At 43.6% G+C, this 20,921-nt stretch overlaps 1 protein-coding gene across 1 annotated transcript in view; it reads left to right on the top strand.

The window, feature by feature from the left end:
- LOC132319615 (F-box only protein 15-like) overlaps window positions 1-20,921 on the top strand; it is a 30,336-nt gene that overhangs the window by 1,928 nt on the left and 7,487 nt on the right. Inside the window, 2 exon segments of the mRNA XM_059830678.1 lie at window positions 11,182-11,299; window positions 13,182-13,288. Coding sequence (XP_059686661.1) covers window positions 11,182-11,299; window positions 13,182-13,288 — 225 coding nt within the window.

Genomic DNA, 20,921 nt, shown 5'->3' with positions numbered 1-20,921 from the left:
ACCAATCGGGCTAGAGAGGTTGTTAAGTCATTATTAAAGGAAATAATCCCTAGATTTGGGATTCCTGAAGGGATATCTTCTGACAATAAGCCTCATTTCATTTCAGAGGTAGTCCAGGGAGGGTCAAAATTTCTCCAATTTAAATGGGATGTCCATACCCCACACTCTTAAGAGGCACATCTCAAAATTCTGCCGAGAAACTCAACTGAAGTGGGGGGATGTTTCACCAATTGCTTTAATAAGGTACAGTACGGAAAGTGGGTGGTTAAATAAAATACTTCATGGGATGGGGTTCTCCTTAATAGGTTGGTTACAGAGCTTACTTCAAACTCTGATTGTGTTTATAATACTGATTGTAGTAGTTTGTATCATTTTTGGATGGATCGAAAGTATAATTGTTCGGGCTGTAATGTCACGATCCTCACCCTTAATGACAACCACAACTCAGGAAAGAAAAAAAGACCCTGGAAGCCTCCCTATAAAAGGTGGAACCGAATTCCAGCAAAACGTACGTTGACGGGAAGAAACCGACAAACAGCTTTGGAAAGTCTTGAAGCCCCCCCGCTGCCACCCCCTGATGGAGATTCCAGATTAAAAAGACCTAAGTGAGACTTATGTGAAATAGGGATTATTTATCTAAGTCTCAAAGGGGGGATTTGTTGGAGATGGGCAAGAAACAAAACAAAGTCTATTGCTCAAAGAGTTAATAAGACATGGCCCTGGGACAAGGAACAGGATGGCACCCTGAATCAGTCAAGCAAGGAAATACCAAGGTAAGCACAAAGGCAACAAAACTGCTGATAAAACCAAAGAGAAAATTGTTTGAACGATGAGTGAACTGTCCTAATTAACACAGTAAAAAACCCACCTCAGGCAGGGAAACCCCTTACCAACGAAAGCTCCTTCCTCACAGAATACGAGCAGGAAAAAGAGAGGATGCTGGGACCTAAACTGAAAACAAGGCATCTAAGAGGCAATGGGAACCAGGGTAACTAAGCTCAGCTGTAAAAAGCACTGATAACTGTTGCTCGGCATGTAGAAATGCTTCACCGTGTGTTTACCGAGGGGTGCTAGCTTTGTGGAGTTACCACCTAGCACCCATTGCTGCGCAGACATGAGATCAATCAGGATCTCGACTCTGTGTGTATCGGCCTCTTGTACAGCGGGTAAAGAACCCAACTTCTGGGACAACACTGGGCGCCAGCAGCTCCCCCCCCACAGGCCAGCATCTCTGCTGCAGGGCCGGTGGCCCCATGGCCACCCCCGGGCCTGAAGCACTGGGAGCTGCTTAGTACTAAGAAAATAAAGGGCAAGTCCCGTGAGAGGCTGCACACGAGGAAGAGGGAGGCAGGAATCCGTTCGCTTCCTCTCTGGTACCACACACCTCTCTCCAGCTTCCACCTGACATTGCTCAGACACAGTCTCTCTCACTTGTTCTGGTTTCTGCCTGTCGGTTGCAATATTTGTCTCTTCTTCTGATTTGCTCTTGAGAGGCGATGGGTTTTCTTGAGAGACATTGTCTTTTTGCCCCTCATGCCCATGAAGCTTTCTCCAAAGAGACATAACATCCAGCCAATACTTCGGCTCCTCAAGGACAAGGCTTTTCATCTCATGCAGCATTTTGCCTGGAAGAAAAAGCGGGTTCAGGTTAAGTAGTTCAGTCTCAGCATTTGATTCTCCTATGAATCAAGAAGAGCTGTTAACAGAGACCATGTTCAGATTTCATTCATGAGCAAAGCCAGGAACCGCAGCAGCAGCAGACATCACAGGCACAGCCAAGCTCTCAACACCCACATACCCCACCAGCAGAGCCCCAGGCATCGCTCTGATTACGAGGAAGAGAGAGGCCAATTCACTCAAAAACCTTGACGCTGCTCAAGGAGGGGGCGGGAAAAAAGGCATTTCTATTTCTCATTTAGAATCATGGTTTAATTGGATCCTAAAACTGAAGGCCATTTGTGATCTCCCAAATAAAACTCCCACCCACCAGCACGCAGGTATCAATCCACTCACTTGAAATTCTTATTCCAACACCGACAGACAATGTCACCTGAGTAGCCGAGTTCTGCGAGATCTGTGCGCTGAACACTTAAGTGACACAAGATACACATCTGGATCCGCTTAACCGACAAGAAAATGACTTGTCCTTTAAATGCACCAAAGGGTCCAGAACAGGACTTCAGTCTCGGGGGGGGTCAGGGCGGGGGGGGTGGGGGGTGCATTTTTTTGGGGGCGGGTGGTGTTGCACATACACACGTATGTACAGTTTCAATGGTCCTAAAGGCGTTGGTTCCCATTGTGGCTTAGGGGCTTTCTTCACTCTGGTGTGATGCACCCACGAGGTCTGCTCTTTAATCTTGATCACTCTATGGGAAGTCAGCAGCACCTGGAAGGGACCTTCCCACTTCGGTTCCAGAGGTGGATCTGTAAAGGACTTCACATACACATAATCACCAGGCTTAATATCATGCACCGGCCCATCAAGACCTGGGGCTCTGGTTCCTAAGACCACTTTATCTCCTGAAGTTGTTTTTACAGGCTTATCACATAATTAGGTAACGTTTCATCCCCAATCTGAGTTGATATTCCCTCCTGCACGATATAGGGCCTCCCGTACAGTATTTCAAAAGGGCTCAACCCCTCTTTAGTTCTGGGCTTAGTTCTAATCCTCAGGAGTGCCAAAGGTAATGATTGTGGCCAGGATAATCCGGCCTCCTGCCCTAATTTTACAATCTCTAACTTAATTAGGTTGTTCATCTTTTCCACTTGATCACTTGCTTGTGGCCTATATGAGGTATGTAACTGCCAATCTATTCCCAGGAGTTTATTAACTTGTTGAACAATTTTTGCAATAAAATGTGGTCCTCTATCCAAGGAGATTGTTGCAGGAATCCCGAATTTCGGTATTATTTCCTGTAGTAGTGCTTTGGTTACTTTCTTAGCCTTATTAGTTTGGCAAGGGAATGCTTCTGGCCAGCCTGAAAAGGTGTCTGTTAAAACTAGTAAATATCGGAACCCTCCTTTCCTTGGAAGTTCCGAAAAATTAATCTGCCATTGTTGCCCTGGATAATTTCCTTTTCCTATTTGTCCCAACTGGACTCTAGAGCTTACTTTAGGATTCTTTTGTAAGCATATTTCACATTGCTGTGTCACTTGTCTTACAGTGATGTAGAGGTTCCGGGCAACTATACGTTGACTTAACTATTTATACAATGCCTCAGCTCCCCAGTTAAATTTCCTGTGTTCTGCTATAACTATAGCCCATAGTAACGCAAATGGGATTATTATTTTACCCTGTGGAGTCTTTGCCCACCTACCTTTCTCTATTTCTCCACCTAAGTCTTCAACTAATTTCTGATCCTCTTTGAAATACTTAGGTTCACAATCAATTTGTATTTTACCATCTGGGATCAGCAACTGTATTTCTACCTCATCTTTTTCGGCTGCTCTCTTAGCTTCGCGATCAGCCATAGCATTGCCTAATTCTTGAGCAGTTTTTCCTTTCTGATGTCCCTTGCAGTACATATTAGCTACTTTGTCAGGCAATTGTACTGCTTCCAAGAGTCTGAGAATTTCCTCAGCGTGTTTGATATTCCGCCCTTGGGTAGTTAAGAGTCCTCTCTCTTTCCATATTGCTCCGTGGGCATGGACTACCCCAAAGGCATATTTTGAGTCCGTCTAAATATTTATTTTCTTATCTTTGGCTAACTCCAAACCTCGAGTCAGAGCTATTATTTCTGCCTTTTGAGCTGAGGTATTTGGAGCAAGGGCTTTGGATTCTATTACCTGATCCATAGTGGTTATCGCATACCCTGCTTTGCGAACTCCTTATCCAACAAAACTGCTTGTGTCTGTATTATCAGAAGTCTTCAGCATCTTCCAAAGGTTCCTCTTTTAGGTCGGGTCGGCTGGAATAGACCGCTTCAATTGTTTCCAGGCAGTCATGTGATATCGGTTCTCCAGTGGTCCCGCTAAGGAAAGAAGCTGGATTGACAATGTTAGTGACCACTATCTCCACATCATCCTGTTCCACCAGAACAGCCTGATATTTGAGGAATCTTTGTGGTGAGAGCCAGTGCCCCCCTTTTACCTCTAATACTGTAGATACAGTATGGGATATTGATACTGTAATCTTTTGGCCCAATGTAAACTTACGGGCTTCTTGAATATTTAGCACCAATGCTGCTACCGCCCTCAAGCAGCTAGGCCATCCGTTACTTACTTCATCAAGTTGTTTGGAAAGATATGCCACCACTCTTCTATATGGTCCCAAGTTTTGGGCTAGGATTCCCAGAGCTATTCCTTGCTTCTGGTGGGAGAACAACCAAAAACGCTTAGTAATATCTGGTAACCCCAAGGCACGGGCGTCCATTAGTCTCTTTTTCAGTTGCTGGAATGCCTTTTCTGCATCTTCATCCCAGGTGAGGTCCATGGGATTGGAGTTTATCAGTTCATAAAGTGGCCTTACCAAGAGGCTGTAGTTATATATCCATAGACAACACCATCCGGCCATCCCTAAGAATGTATGGAGTTCTTTGACCGTCTGTGGCCTAGGAGTTTGGCAAATGGCCTCCTTTCGTGCCGCTCCCAAGGTTCTCTGACCAGCCGTTATTTCATATCCAAGATATTTACCTGTTGCTGAGCCATCTGGGCTTTCTGTAAAGAAACTCGATAACCGTTAAGTCCAAGGAAATTAAGTAAGCTAACAGTCCATATCACACATAATTCCCTGGTTTTAGTGGCTACTAATAAATCATCCACATATTGCAACACTATTCCATCTCCATGGGGTCGCTCCCACTGTTCCAAGTCTTTGGCTAGTTGGTTCCCAAAAAGAGTGGGGCTATTTTTAAACCCCTGTGGTAAAACAGTCCACGTTAGTTGTAACTTTCTTCCAGAATCAGGGTTTTCCCACTCAAATGCGAACAGCAGCTGGCTCTCTGGACTCAAAGGTAAGCAAAAGAAGGCGTCTTTCAGGTCCAATACGGTAAACCAAGCCAATTCAGGTGTCAATTTAGTTAATAATGTATATGGGTTTGCTACGACAGGATGCAGATCTTCTACAATTCTATTGATCGCTCTCAGATCTTGTACTATTCGATAATTACCATCCAGCTTTTTAATGGGCAAAATAGGAGTGTTATATTCCGATTCGCATTCTGTTAATAGCCCATATTTGATAAACCGGCTGATTATTGGTCGGATTCCTTCCCTGTCTTCGGTTCTGAGGGGATACAGGCCACGCCCCTGATCTGAATCTGACTACTATTGGGGAGGCATTTTTTGCTTTTCCTGGTATTTCTGAGGCCCATACCCCTGGATACACTTGGTTCTGAATTTCTTCAGGTACCTCTGAGCTAACAGGAGTATCTATGAGGGCCAGACTTAGAAGTTCAATTAGCTGGTCATCCCCCACTCAAAGTTCGAGCTTTCCTTTTTCAAATTTTATCTCCGCTTTCAGTTGTTCCAGTAAGTCTCGTCCCAATAGAGGTTTTGGTGAGTTAGGCATATATAGGAATTTATGTATTCCCAATTGTTTTCCCAGTCTAAATTTAAGAGGTCTTAAAAAGTACGCCTTTTCACTTTGGCCAGTAGCTCCCTTTACCGTTACAAAGTCTTCATCTGTAGGTATTAGAGCTTGGTTTAAAATGGAAAAGGTTGCTTCCATGTCAACTAAAAACTTCACATCTTGTTGTTGCTTCCCTAGCTTTAATATAACCAGCGGATCCGCTAGGGTAGATTCCCCAGGTCCCCATCAATCTTCCTTAACTTGGGCCTGTCTTTTCCTTTTCCCTCTCCACCTTTCCGGACATTCACTTCTCCAGTGTCCCCTCTGTTTACACCACGCACGTTGGTCTCTTCCCAAAGGTCTCAGTCTTCCAAATCCCATACCTTTACATTCCTCGCTTTCTTGCAAGGCAGCTACTAAAGCCCGCTTACCCTTCCTTCTATCTTCCTCTTCCCGATTACTAAACACTCTCCATGCCTCATCTAATAAAGCTTCCAAATTCCTACTCTCAGTTGGCTTTAGTTTCTGTAATTTTCTTCGAATATCACTTGCTGACTGCCCTATAAACAGGGATACTAACTGTTGTATGCCTACTTCTGATCCCGGATCCAGAGGGGTATGTCTCCTCATCGTATCTCGTAATTTATCCAAAAAATCTGAAGGAGTTTCCGAGTTTCCTTTGGGCCTTGCCACACAGCGTATAGAGCAGACCAATTTATAGTCTTTGGAATTGCTCTTTCCATACCTCTTGTAACCCAATCTCTATGTTTATTTAGTAACTCCTTATGAGCACTTCTGTTAGGATCCCAGTGCGGGTCCTGTAAGGGGAAATGATCTTTTATGTCCCCTCCTGTGCTTTTACGTTGGTCACTGGCTAAGTCAAGGCCCGTTTTTAAGATTAACTTTTTTTCGGTTTCTGTCATGTGATCCAACAATAGTTGGATATCATTCCAATCAGGGTTATGTTGTCTGATTAAAAACTGAAAGTGCTTAGTGACCCCCACAGGATCATTTCGATAGCTTTTTGCTACTGATTTCCGTGTTTCCAGATGAAATGACGAGAAAGGGACCTTTTTTAGAATGGGACCCCCTGCTGGTCCCACTGCCTCCCTAAGAGGTGCTTGCACCACTACCTGCTCTTTTCTGCTCTGGGTTCGGGAAGACACAGGGCTGTCTAAGGAAGCCTCCAAGTCTGAACTTTCATCTTTTCCTGATTGAATTCCTGCAGGAAGTCTATACTGTTCAGGCAAATCTCCCACCCCAGAGTCCCCGATCCTTCCCAACTTTGTACACCTTTGCCCAATACTACTAGCTGAACAACATCTCCTAATTTTCCCTTTCCCTTCTTTCTTATTTTCTTTTTCTAACACCAATATCATAGGATCTTGTGGAGGTACCAATCCACAGTCTTTCTGATACTCAGGATGATTACAAAGAGTGAAAAACATATCTGCATATGATACCTCATCCCATTTTCCTTCTCTCCTTAAAAGTAACATTAATTGTAGTAAGGTATTATAATTTAAAGTTCCGTCAAAAGGCCACTTTTCCCCATCATCCAATTTATATAGTAGTTTATTATATTATATTATTTTATATAGTACTTTATTAAAGTCTTTCTATTTACACTTCCTCCTGGTGGTCCTCCTATCTCCTTCCAGTGTACCAGGATGCATCCTAGAGGACTTTTTTTCAATATTCCTCCACTCTGTCCTCCCCCCATGCTAAGTGCTTACTTGCGGGAGGTTATCTTTTAATTCAAAAACACAACCTGATTATATTGACAACAATAATACCTTATCCAAGGTATAAGGTGCAAAGGCGTGCTTGCCCCACAGCAAATGCACCTAAATTCAAGACAATTGTCGAGATGAAACTCCTGTCTTCCGTTAAAAGAAACAATATACTTATGACACTTCAAACACTTAGCTTGAACAAACAAACCACACCGATGGCAAAGCGGACAGACACTCGTCCATACTCCACACCAAATAAACTCGTCACTACTCTGTTCTGTATTTCCCCCCATATAACACTTTTACTGATTCTCTACATTTCTCATGTTTCCACAAAGCACCTGCTTAAGTTGGCCTGATCGCTCAATCCTATCCCAGTTAAACCAGTTTCCCCGACATTCAACACACCAAAAATTGTCCCCAAACCACACCCAAACGTTCTGTTTACAGTGAAAGCATTCAAAAACATATATTGGGTTGCATGAAAAATCCTGATGTCCGTGTATAGGACAGTAAAAGTTAACAATCGGTTCAATTGAATCTGTCATACACTTCGTTCATCTCCAGCCGCTCTCCTCGCAGAGAACATGGAACCACAGATCAGGACTCCACACTCACCCAGCAATCCAGCTACGTCTCACCCGCTTCAACTTATACCCGCACCAACTACATGCTCATACTTTTCATACAACACAAGGTACTGAGCCCACAAGTTTCTTCAATATACAAATTGTAATGACTATTACCAATATCCCAATTATAGCCGCAATAATATAAATTTCAATTCCCATGGGTTATAGTTGGTATAAGTGATAGCCATCTCGTACTCCCGCAACTTCAGCGAAGAGCACCCACAGTGTACTGCCCTTTATCAGGGATTCCCGCATCCGCATACTACCCTTTATCAGGGATTCCTGCGCCACTACTGGATTCGAATCCTAACCACCCAGGGGCAAGCGCCAATGCTCTTAACCTCGCGTAGGATGTCTCCTCACGACTTACAGGTTCCCCTTCCACATTAACATACCTGGTCCACTGATGGTCCTTGTCTGTCCCTGCAGTGATCGGGCGAGCGAGGGAGGCCCTCCGAGAAATCTCGGGGCACGCCAAAGACATCCCACGCTCAGCCGGTCCCTCAGCCGGGCAGAGAGTGTCCCATCTGGGTCGCCAAATTGACGCGCAGAAACAAACTTCACAACTCACAAAGAGTTATAAAGCAGGTATGTTTACTTCGGCGCCAGGGTTCAAGGGGATTGTTCCTCAAAGCTTGCACACTCCTTCGGCAAGTAAGCAATTATTTATTACACAAAAGCATACATATTCATGAGATTACATAAGACAAATCATACATATTCATAAATGGGGTGGAGTAATTAAAATACCTATGGCATCAATTCTAAAAATGTCCACGTTATCTTTGCGCATGCTCGGATCTGGCTGTGGTGGTCATTTACTTCCTTAGAGGGTCTTATCTTCTTCTTCCTCCTTATCCTTTGGACGAACTTTTGGCCATTAATACATATTCCTCTGTACTTGGAAAATTCTGCATTTTCTAACTAGCTTTAGCCGGTTTCAAGGTTATTGTGCCTGCTTTTTGCTTTTAATTGACGCGTTAGTTCCTCAACAACCTTGGCCCTCAGCGAACATCACGAGCACGGGTTTTCATAACGAGTCTCTTAAGGATTCAACAGGAGATATAGTCACTATCTAAAGGCTTAGGCAAGGTACATATTGTACATACTGATTCAGCAAATATGAGCTAATTACAAGTGTCCTTATATTTTTACATATCAGGGCCTCAACTCGGGTATGTGCTTGAGCTTAGAGGAGGTGATGTGATAAGTAGGAGCCTGTATCCAAAGTACTAGCTAGCTTAGTGGTTAATGTATATATGTTCAGGGTAGTTAGGCCTTTGTCATAACTGGGAGGATTTCATTGTGGGAGGTGCGATTAGCTTAATTCTTGTAGTACAGGTTCAGCTTCCAAAAACGTAAAGCACCGATCTTAGAAGCAGAATTGAGAAAGCAGGTTTTTCTGCTAACCCATTTGTACGACCTTGGGTTTCATAGCTGTTTCATTCCCCCCAGTTTTTTTTCTAACCTGTAAATGGAATGGATAATGCCTACCTTTTTAAAAGACTTTGGAATTATTAGCTGAGGGAAAAAAAAAGTCAAGACTTTATTGTCATTTCTGGTTATCCCCAAGTATGCTTTAACATTTGGAGAAGGAGACAGGTTTTGTCACTTCTTCAAACTTTCTCTATGCTCTTTGAAATAGGTTTGTTCCCTGACCAGCAAAAAAACAATGGTCATGTTGCAAGTGCTACATGACATGAAAGTGAAAATATTGGTACAAGACTGAGTCCCACAAACTGAAAGCTAATGAAATAGCAATTGAGGTGGTTGTGTCTCTAAGCAAGAGCATCTCAGTTGTTCCAGAAGTCTCTAAAGAGGGGGAGTAGCAGCTGTCATCGGTTTTTAACTTGGGCAGGCAAGCTTGGTCAAGGTGGTAAACCAACATTTTGTTAATACCAATTTCAAGTTGTAGCACACACAATACTTGAAAATAGTTTATGCAATGGATGTGCTGTTGTTTCTTCACACCTTGAGAATATTATTGTTTTGGAAGATGCAAAAGTTCAGCACTTTTTTTGAAATGAAGCTTACAAAAGTGGTAGATACTGTGTTGAAGTTTTCAAGGCGTGTGTAGGCAACCTTTCTCTTACTTCAGGAATTCCTTCGTGGGGTGAAGAAGGGAGGGATGCAAGAAGTGGTTAAAATGAGAGCAAGAAGGACTGAATACAGGCAATGCAGGTTATGGTTGTACCAGGTAAAGCGCGTTGCAAAATCCAGGATCCAGGTCCCAATCTGAACTACTCCAGTACTTGGAGTCTGTGGAGGTATGTCACTGTAAGGCATGCCCAAACTAGGTAACCCTGTGCCTTCGGCGTAGACACGGGGCAGAAGAGCCTGGGGTGTGCTGCCCAGAGAGAGAACAGGAGTGGTAGTTCTGCTGCTGTTGAACGGGACATGTGTCTCTAAATCCCTTTCATGGCTTGTGAAAAATGCCGTTTATTACAGCCTCATCTCATCCCCTAAGTGTACTTCTTGATAATAATACACAAGTAAAACATGTGCTTGACCTTCAGGGCGTATTTGATATACAGTTACTTTTTTGTAGTTGTTAATTTTGTTAGTCTTTTAGAGATTGGCACGCAAGCTGAAATTTCCATGGCTTTTTGTGTTATGCTTATAATAATACCCAGTAAAACTTCAGGGTTTTTTTTTTTTTACATAGCACAGCTGACAGTGTAGGGCAGAGTTGTTCTTTTCTTCTGATTTTTATTTGTCTTTGAGCATAAATCAATCTTAAATCAGTGTGCAGTAAATGTACATGGTACCCGTGTACTTCAAAATCGGATTTTTTTTTCCCCAGCATCGATCGGTTGCTTAGAAACCCAGAGTTGCATTGACCAGGTGTTGGAAAGTCATCTGTCAATAGAAACCATCACTAATTGAGTTATGGGGAGCTCTGCCTGCTCTGTGGCATCAGTGGGTATGAAGGGTAAGGATTTGATTAAGACTGAAACTCCATCTGAATATTTTTATGTGGTTTAATGATAGTACTTGCTTACAAAGTTCTTACTATCAGAAATCTTGAAAAAAAGGTGTGGCCAGTTGGCTTGTAAGAGTTTATTTGTGTTAGAAATATGCAAAGTTGCTTTCTTTAGCAAGAGAAAGTAATTTTTGTCCAAAATACCTGATCCCAGGTATTTTAACTTGGTGATAATTGTTCAAATTGTGAACTGATAATAATGAGTTCCCATGGGATGTATACCCTGAATCCTGTCTCAGTTGATGTGGTGTGTAGGTGTGCACAGTATGCGTATTTCTTCATTTTGTGATGATGTGACTCCTAACAGTTTCTCTTTTTTAGAAATAGGTCAAGGAGCTTTGCTGCCAGGCCTGGGGCATGTTCTGAAACTGTAAATGTGAGAATGAAAAGTATGTGTTTGATGCCTTCCATGAAGCTGAAACCTCATTTGTGCATTGAGAGGAGAGTATGTCTTTAAGAGTAAGAATGGAAGACCCCTTGCAGACTCTAAGCCATCTATTGACCGCTTACAGTTATTATGATCATACCTTGGAGATTTCTATGTCACATGTTCTGAGTCGGAAAGAAAAGATTTGCTTTCCTGGCCTACTTTGTGATCCTATGTTAACCTTCTAATGTTTTCGGACATTGTTGTCCCTCACTTCCTTTTCTAAGTTCATATGAAGTATGTAGGTTTTGCAAGTCATACGAAGCCTTCAGCAACTCCTTTGCAATTCATAGGCTGTGGTGTTCCTTGAGAATAAAAATTGCTATTTTATTACTTCAATAAAAGCCAGTTTGGAATTAAACTGCTGATGTTCTCTTGATGCTTGTTGCTTTGTATAGAGAGGCTTAGGATGGTGGAGTGGGATGAGGGGGAAGAAATTAAGTGGCTGCTGCATGTTTGCTGCGAGGTAGATGTTTCCCTCCCTGTTTGACAGTGAGAGGGCACTTCCAATATAATTATAAGTTGTTTTCTTTTTGAAAATCAGTTATGTTTCTACAAAAAACATCTAAGAGTATGTTATCCGTTTTGTAGCTTCCTGTGTAGTTATTCCTCTGTTTTCCATTGTATTGCCAGTTCAGTCCCTTATGCTGTTAGTTTGGTGTGAAAGACAAGACCAAAAAGAAAAAAAATTCCTTTCTCTCAGCTTCCTTTACAGAAAAAATAACATGGTTGTAAAACCTGCTGTTGAAAATTCTAGATCGAGCATACTATTTTAGCTACTTAGCAGCTTTTTAAGGGATCATTTCTAAATTCTCTCTAGAGTAAATGTACTAACTGCTTTGAGCTTACAGTGTCTGAGTTATTTCACATAATAACCATGCAAGTTTTGGCACAGTCACCTCTATGTTAGTGCAACTAAGATTCTGAGTCTTAATACAAACCTTGGAGGATTGGCATTATTATCACTCTATGCTTGAAAGCTTCTGGAATAAAGTATTCTAAATCAGCAACTGTTGTGAGTGACGCAGTAGTAGCTGGACAAGAGACACAGCTGAGGTGTTGACTTTCACAGCAGCTTGTATTTTCAGTGGTGATTTTGATGTTACCATACTCTTATGCTCCAGAAAGAGTATGGAATGCATCTTTTTTTAAACTCTGTGCAGTTACCAGATACTACTCGGAGGGTCTGAGGTTTCTGTCTGTTAATACCAAAATCATGGTGACTCAGCTCCAGGTTATGTTGTGCTTCTTGCACTTAGGCTGGCACCTGCATTTCAGGCAGCCTTACAGATGCACAGAAACATTAATGTTCTCAAGACAGCACTCAGCTCTTGTTTTGAAGTTCACATCTTTCCGTTGACATAAAGGAAAACTGTATGAGACCCCTGAGCACATGTGGTTTGACGGTTTTGATGAGGTAGAGCATGATATCACTGTTTGACTAGGACACTTCTGTTCTGGTGCTTCCTGAGACCTGAGACCGCAGTCAGGAGGAGAGTGAGTGTACGCAGTTCTGGCAGATGCTGGGGGTTATGGACTAAGTGTTAAAATCGTGGTACAAGCAGTGAGAAACTGAAGTTGAATGAGATAGTGTCATGTCAAGCCGGGTTAAAGTTAACTAAGTTTAATGAAAATGCAAACCCATAACTTGTCACGTAATTGTGCTGTGCCACTTGAATAGGTAGTGGTGAATTGTTTTAGCAAATGTCAGAGAGACTAATCAGAACCCAAACTCTGCAAATTAACTCTTCAGGTGAGTTTTGAGTTGTGTCTTTATGAGCTGGTAGTTTCTACCTCCTTTGTTTTGCTCTAGTTTGGGATTAAAATTCTTTGCCATTGTCATTTCTGGAGTTTGCAAGCAAGTCTAATGGTATTTCTCTTTTTCTTGTTTTCCAGCGTGCCATCAGAAATGCTGATGAAGATATTTTCCTACTTGGATGCTATGTCCCTGGTGTGTGTTGGTTGTGTGAATAAGCACTTCTATCATATGGGCAACGACAAGTAAGGAAGAGGGAAGCATAAGTGCTAGCCTTAATGGTGCAGCAGTTGAGTTTACCTGAGTTGTGAATCTTTCTAATTCAGTTGTGTTGATGCATGTACCTACTAGCAATTACTCTGCTGAAAATGTACTGCATAGCTCACAGTACAATGTGTTGTAAGGGATTCTAGCCCTGTTCAGTTTAATAGGAATTATGAGGCGAAAACTAAATACGGTGTTTTGAAATCACACAGAATCACAGAATCAGTACGGTTGGAAAAGACCTGTAAGATCATCGAGTCCAACCTGGGGAAAAAAAAAAAAAAAAAAGAAAAAAAAAAAAGAAAAAAAAAACACACAACATCAAAAAACCCACAAAAAAAAACCCCACAAAACCCACGCCACACAACAACAATAACAAGCCACAACCCACCCAACACCACACAGCACCATGTCCATCAAGCTACATCCGACAATGCCACATCTACACGCTCCTTGAATACCTCCAGGGAGGGTGACTCTACCACCTCCCTGGGCAGCCTATTCCAGTGTTTCACCACTCTCTCAGTGAAGAACTTTTTCCTAATGTCTAGCCTGAACCTCCCCTGTCGCAACTTGAGGCCATTTCCTCTAGTCCTGTCACTAGTCACTTGGGAGAAGAGACCAACACCCACCTCTCTGCAGCCCCCTTTCAGGTAGTTGTAGAGAGCGATAAGGTCTCCCCTCAGCCTCCTCTTCTCCAGGCTAAACAACCCCAGCTCCCTCAGCCGCTCCTCATAAGACTTGTGTTCCAGACCCCTCACCAGCTTCGTCGCCCTTCTCTGGACACGCTCCAGCACCTCAATGTCCTTCTTGTAGTGAGTGAAATGTTGCTATTAGCATTTATTTTGTTGTAAAATTTGCCCATGTTTGTTTGTATGCATGTGCACCTGCACAGGCTTTTTGGTTCAGGCAATCCTTAGTGGTGTGTAGCCAGCAGCTTTGTAGAATTGTCATAGCTTTCATAATTTTGAAGTCCTACTTATTTCGCTCTTTCACTAGGTTTTGGCAGAGGGTTTGATTTAGTCCAGTGATTCACTAGTGGGTTTTATCAGCTGGTCTTTCTGACAAATGTTGGTGACTTCTAAAAGAAAACACTGACACCTTTTTTTTTGTAAGCTATTGCTTACACAGAGCTCACAAATTGCTCCTACCGGTATCATGATAATTTTGTGAAAGGATCAAGAGGAGAGACCCTGATTGGTATGTGATAACTAGGATGTCTGGATATCCTTTTTTCCTAGGATTCTGCATCTTTAGCGTTGTCTTAAACGAGAAAATCTCTTCCTACGTAGGAAGTTGCGGCATCTGGTATTCATCCACTTGTCACTTATTTGCCAGGACTTGTACAGTGAATTGGTTAACATTGGCATTGACACCTTTAGAACTGATGAATTTAAAGGGAAGACCATAATCCAGATGTATTTTTTGAGGCTGTCAGCAGATGCATGTAGATCAAAATTGTGTAGTTGAGACAAATTATGTATCTTAATACGCGTTTCCCACTTCAGGATAGTGAGGTAGGATAAAGACATTGTGGCTGTTCAAGGGAAGCCGATTCATCTTTCTCCATCTCAACAATGTCTGTTTCCATCTTCTAATCTTGACAGAGATTACTGTATGTGCACAAATGGGATTCAAGGAAAAGACACTTTCCCTTATCTAAGAGACTGACTGGTTCAGTGGGACCAGGTCACTTCTTCCTACTGGATTTCCATGGACCTTCTTGTGTCCCTGAATGTTGTGGTGAATGAACAGAAGTTTTAACTGAAGTCCCTGCATATCACTGTGGCAAATCTGATCTGGTTTTTAGGCAGAGTATCTTTTTGAGGGTATTTCTGCTGTCCTGGAGGTACAGGATGCTGTCCTTGATGCAACAGGACCATCAGCTTTTCATTGTGATATATCTGTGTTGCCTAATACAGTGCTTTGTCTTTGGGCTCTTCAAATAATGTCTGTGCTTTAACAGTTCCTTGGCACTGATGTCTTCACTGTAACTGTTGAAGGCAAGGAAATGTTTCTGACACCCCTTTCTGCATCCCCCTTGCCCCAGCATGTGGTGTTGGGATTGGCACTGTTTAACACCTTTGTCGGTCACATGGACAGTGGGATTGAGTGAACCCTCAGCAAGTTTGCCGACGACACCAAGCTGTGTGGTGCGGTTGACACGCTGGAGGGAAGGGATGCCATCCAGAGGGATCTTGACAGGCTTGAGAGGTGGGCCCATGCGAACCTCATGAAGTTCAGCAAGGCCAAGTGCAAGGTCCTGCACATGGGTCGGGGCAATCCCAAGCACAAATACAGTCTGGGTGGAGAATGGGTTGAGAGCAGCCCTGAGGAGAAGGGCTTGGGGGAGTTGATTGACCAGAAGCTCAACGTGAGCCGGCAGGACAGGCTGAGAGAGTTGGGGTTGTTCAGCCTGGAGAAGAGAAGGCTCTGGGGAGACCTTCTAGCAGCCTTCCAGTACCTGAAGGGGACCTACAAGAAAGCTGGCGAGGGCATGTAGTGATAGGACAAGGGGTAATGGCTTTAAGCTGAAAGAGGGTAGATTTAGATTAGATCTAAGGAAGGAATTCTTCACCACGAGGGTGGTGAGGCACCGGAACAGGTTGCCCAGAGAAGTTGTGGATGCCCCATGCCTGGAAGTGTTAAAGGCCGGGTTGGATGGGGCTTTGAGCAACCTGGTCTAGTGGAAGGTGTCCCTGCCCATGGCAGGGGGACTGGAACTAGATGATCTTTAAGGTCCCTTCCAACCCAAACCATTCTGGGATTCTGTGACTCTTCCAGCCTTCCTGTCATGCAGTGAGGGAAGTTCACATAGATGGTCTGTCTGAAAGCCTGAGGCTTTTGATCACCAGCAGAAAGTGCTTGTATAAGATGAAGTGAGAAGCCAGAGCACAGGGGAAGATGCCTTGCCCAGATCTTTTGCCATTGTGGTCAAGCGATGACTGACAATGCTGCATGTCTGCTTCTGGCATTTGAGTTAGCAATAAGAGGTTGGGTTGGCTTATTTGTTACAGGGCATCTTGAGAAACAAGGGTTTAAAGTAAGAAAGAAAAATGTAGAGAACATACTTTGTAACAACTGCACCCGGTACTTAGTCATAGTAGAGATAAAGACTGTCTCCACTCACTCTGTGCTGATAAAGATTGTCTTCACTGACTCTCTGCTAACTAGCAATAATGATTAGCACAAGGACGAATCGTAGAAAAATAGAAAAGACCGCCCTAGAGTTAACTTGTCTCATTATAATCTCATTTTAATACTAAAACCCACACCTCCTAGGTAGAGATGCCCCAACCCAATTTCGCCCCCTACTGTCTGAGCATGCGTGGTGAATTAAAAGAGAACTGTAACTTTAAGATGAAGTAAGAAAAGTATTAACCAATAGTTAATTAAGGGGTAGCACCAGTAGGCGTAACTAACTTTGTTAACTGTTTTAAATACCAGTCATGATTTTAACCCTGTGTGCAAGCTTTGTGGAGAAATCCCCTTGCACCCGGCGCCGCCATAAACATGCCTGCTTTATAACTCTTTGAGTTGTGAAGTTTGTTTTAGCATGTCAATTTTGGCACCCCAGACGAGACCCTCTCTGCCCGGCTGCGGGACCGGCTGAGAGGGGGACATCCTTGGCGCGCCCCGAGATTTCTCGGAGGACCTCCCTCGCTCACCCAGTCACTGCAGGGACAGACAAGGACCATCAGCGGACCAGGTATGTTAAGGAAGGGGAACCTGTAAGTCGTGAGGAGACGTCCTACGTGAGGTAAAGAGCATTGGTGCTCACCCCAGGAGGGATTCGAATCCGGTAGTGAGGGCACGGGAATCCCTGGATAGGGAAGTACACGTGGGGGTGCTCTTCGCTGAAATTGCGGGAGTACAGGATAGCTACATGAACGCGGGAATCCCTGATTAAGGGAAGTACACAGGGTTGCTATCATTTGTACCAACTATTATAACCCATGGGAATTGAAATTTGTATTACTGTGGCTGTAATTGGCATTTTATGATAGTCATTACAATCTATACACTTAAGAAGTTTTGTGCCTGGTACCGTGTATTTTGTGAAAAGTGCTTCATTATACAATTAATGTTGTTGTAAGTTGTTTTAAGTTGGGTGAGGGTTTGAGTGAGTGAGACGCAGTCAGACTGCAGCGCGAGTGCGGAGTCCTGATCCGCGGTTCTGTGTTCTCCACGAGGAGAGCGGCCGGAGACAGACAAAGCGTATGACAGACTGTGTTAATCGAACTGATTGTTAACCCTTATTGTCCTATACACAGATATCAGGATTTTTCATGCAACCGAATATGTGTTTGAATGTTTTGGTTGTAAACAGAACGTCTGAGTACGGTCTGGGGACGAGATGATTTTTGGCATAGTGAGTGTCAAGGAAGCAGGTGCTTTGTGGAAATATAAAGGTATAAGGAATCAGTAAGAATGTCGCTGGTATGTGGGGGGGGAAATGTAGAACAGAATAGTGATGGGTTTATTTGGCGTGGAGCACTATCTGATTTGCCATTGGTGTTGCTTGTTTGTTTGTGCTAAGTGTTTGGAGTGTCATAAGTACATTATTTCCTTTTCGACAATTGTCTTGAATTTAGGTGCATTCACTGTGGGGCGAGTACGCCCTTGCATCTTTTGCCTTGGACGAGGTATTATTGTTGTCAATTCAATCCGGTTGTATTCTTAGGCTGAGGAATAAGCCCCTGCGGGCAGGGCGTTCATTATGGGAGGTAAACAAAGTGTCAGAATATTGAAAAGGAGCCTTCTAGGCTGTATTTTAGCTCACTGGAAGGAGATAGGAGAGCTGCCAGGAGGAAGTGTGAGCAGAAAGATTTTGATAAAATATTGTAATCAGTGGTGGCCTTTATATAAATTGGATGATGAGGAGAAATGGCCCTTTAATGGAACCTTGAATTATAATACCTTGTTGCAATTGATGTTGTTTTTGAGGGGGAGCCAGTACCATGTTTCCCAGATGGGATGGAAGCAGGGAAACCGTCCCACAGCCTCCCCCGGCTAGGGGAGGGAGCTGGAGCCCAGTAAAACCACTGTGATGAGGCCCAAGCTCGGTGCTGCGTGGTGTGTGCCCAAGCGGGCCCCTCCTGCATCAAAGGTGCTTCTCAGAGGCAGCAGCCCCGATGCTCAGAATCACAGAGAAAGGGCAGACCCTGTCCTTGATTTCATTTTCTCAAGATGAAACCTATTAACCAACTTTAACACCTATGGATGATGATTTTGTAATGGTAAGGGGAGCTACTGACCAAAGTGAAAGGCGTACTTTTAAAACCTCTTAAATCTAGATTGGGAAAACAATTGGGAATACACAAATTCTTATATATGCCTAACTCACCAAAACCTCTATTGGGGCGAGACTTATTGGAACAACTAAAAGCTGAAATAAAATTTGAGAAAGGAAAAATAGAGCTTCGGGTGGGGGATGACCAGCTAATTGAACTTCTGAGTGTGGCCCTCATAGATACTCCTGTTACCTCAGAAGTACCTGAGGAAATCCAGAACCAAGTATATCCAGGGGTATGGGCCTCAGAAATACCAGGAAAAGCAAAAAATGCCTCCCCAATAATGGTCAGGCTCAAATTAGGGGCGTGGCCTGTCAGAATTAAGCAATATCTCCTCAGAACTGAGGATAGGGAAGGAATCCAACCAATAATCAACTGATTTATCAAATATGGGCTACTAAAAGAATGTGAATTGGAATATAACACTCCCATTCTACCTGTCAAAAAGCCAGATGGTAATTATCAAATAGTACAGGATCTCAGAGCCATTAATAAAATTGTTGAGGATCTGCATCCTATCGTGGCAAACCCATATACATTATTAACTGAAATGACACTTGAATGGGCCTGGTTTGCCATACTGGACCTGAAAGACGCCTTCTTTTGCCTACCTTTGAGTCCAGAGAGCCAGCTGCTCTTTGCATTTGAGTGGGAAAACCTGGACTCTGGGAGAAAGACACAACTAACATGGACTGTGTTACCACAGGGGTTTAAAAATAGCCCCCCCCTCTTTTTGGGAACCAACTAGCCAAAGACTTGGAACAATGGGAGCGACCACATGGAGATGGAATAATGTTACAATATGCAGTTGATCTACTGATAGCCACTAAAACAAAAAACCTATGTATAATATGGACAGTCAGTCTGCTGAATTTCCTTGGACTTAATGGCTATTGAGTCTCTCCACAGAAAGCCCGAATAACTCAGCGCAGGTAACTTACCTCGGATATAAGATAACTGCTGGCCAAAGGACCCTGGGAACAGCAAGAAAGGAGGCCATCTGCCAAACTCCTCGACCACAGACAGCTAAAGAACTCCGTACGTTTTTAGGGATGACAGGATGGTGTTGTCTATGGATCTATAACTACGGTAAGGCCACTCTATAAACTGTTGAAATCTAATCCACAAGACCTCACCTGGAATGGGGAAGCAGAAAGAGCATTCCAGCAACTGAAAAGGAAATTAATGGAAGCCCCTGCTTTGGGCTTACCAGATATTACTAAGACATTCTGGTTGTTCTCCCATGAGAAACAGGGAATAGCCCTGGGAATCCTGGGCCAAAACTTGGGACCATATAGAAGAGCAGTAGCGTATTTCTCCAAAACAACTTGATGAAGTAAGTAAAGGTTGGCCTAGCTGCTTAAGGGTGGTAGCAGCATTGGTGCTAAATATTCAAGAAGCCCGTAAATTTACATTGGGCCCAGAGATTACAGTGCTGACATCTCATACTGTATCCACAGTATTAGAGGTAAAAGGGGGGCATTGACTCTCACCACACAGATTCCTTAAATATCAGGCTGTTCTGGTGGAACAGCATGATGTCTAAATAATTGTTACTAAGATTGTCAATCCAGCAACTTTCCTCAGTGGAACCACGGGAGAACCAGTATCACATGACTGCCTGGAAATGATTGAAGCGGTCTATTCCAGCCGACCAGATCTAAAGGAGGAGCCACTGGAAGACGCTGAGGATTCCTGGTACACAGATGGAAGTAGCTTTTTTCGACAAGGCATCCGCAGAGCAGGGTATGCAATAACCACCGTGAATCAGGTAATAGAATCCACAGCCCATGACCCAAATACCTTGGCACAAAAAGCAGAAAAAATCGCTTTAACCCAAGCGTTGGAGCTAGCCAAAGACAAAAAGATTAATATCTGGATGGACTCTAAATACGCTTTTGGGGTAGTCCATGCCCATGGAGCCATATGGAAAGAAAGAGGACTCCTTCGGCCACAACAACCCCAGGCAACGCTACAAGCTTGGGGATGAGTGGCTGGAAAGTTCCCCTGCAGAAAAGGACCTGGGGGTGTTGATCGACAGCCGGCTGAATATGAGCCAGCAGTGTGCCCAGGTGGCCAAGAAGGCCAACGGCATCCTGGCTTGTATCAGAAATGGTGTGGCCAGCAGGAGCAGGGAGGTGATCATGCCTCTGTACTCGGCTCTGGTGAGGCCGCACCTCGAATACTGTGTTCAGTTTTGGGCCCCTCACTACAAGAAGGACATTGAGGTCCTGGAGCGTGTCCAGAGAAGGGCGACGAAGCTGGTGAGGGGTCTGGAACACAAGTCTTATGAGGAGTGGCTGAGGGAGCTGGGGTTGTT

This window comes from Gavia stellata, chromosome 29 (genome assembly GCF_030936135.1).
Source record: "Gavia stellata isolate bGavSte3 chromosome 29, bGavSte3.hap2, whole genome shotgun sequence".
Taxonomy (NCBI): Eukaryota; Metazoa; Chordata; class Aves; order Gaviiformes; family Gaviidae; genus Gavia; species Gavia stellata.
This window is presented reverse-complemented; position numbering and strand designations above follow the sequence as displayed.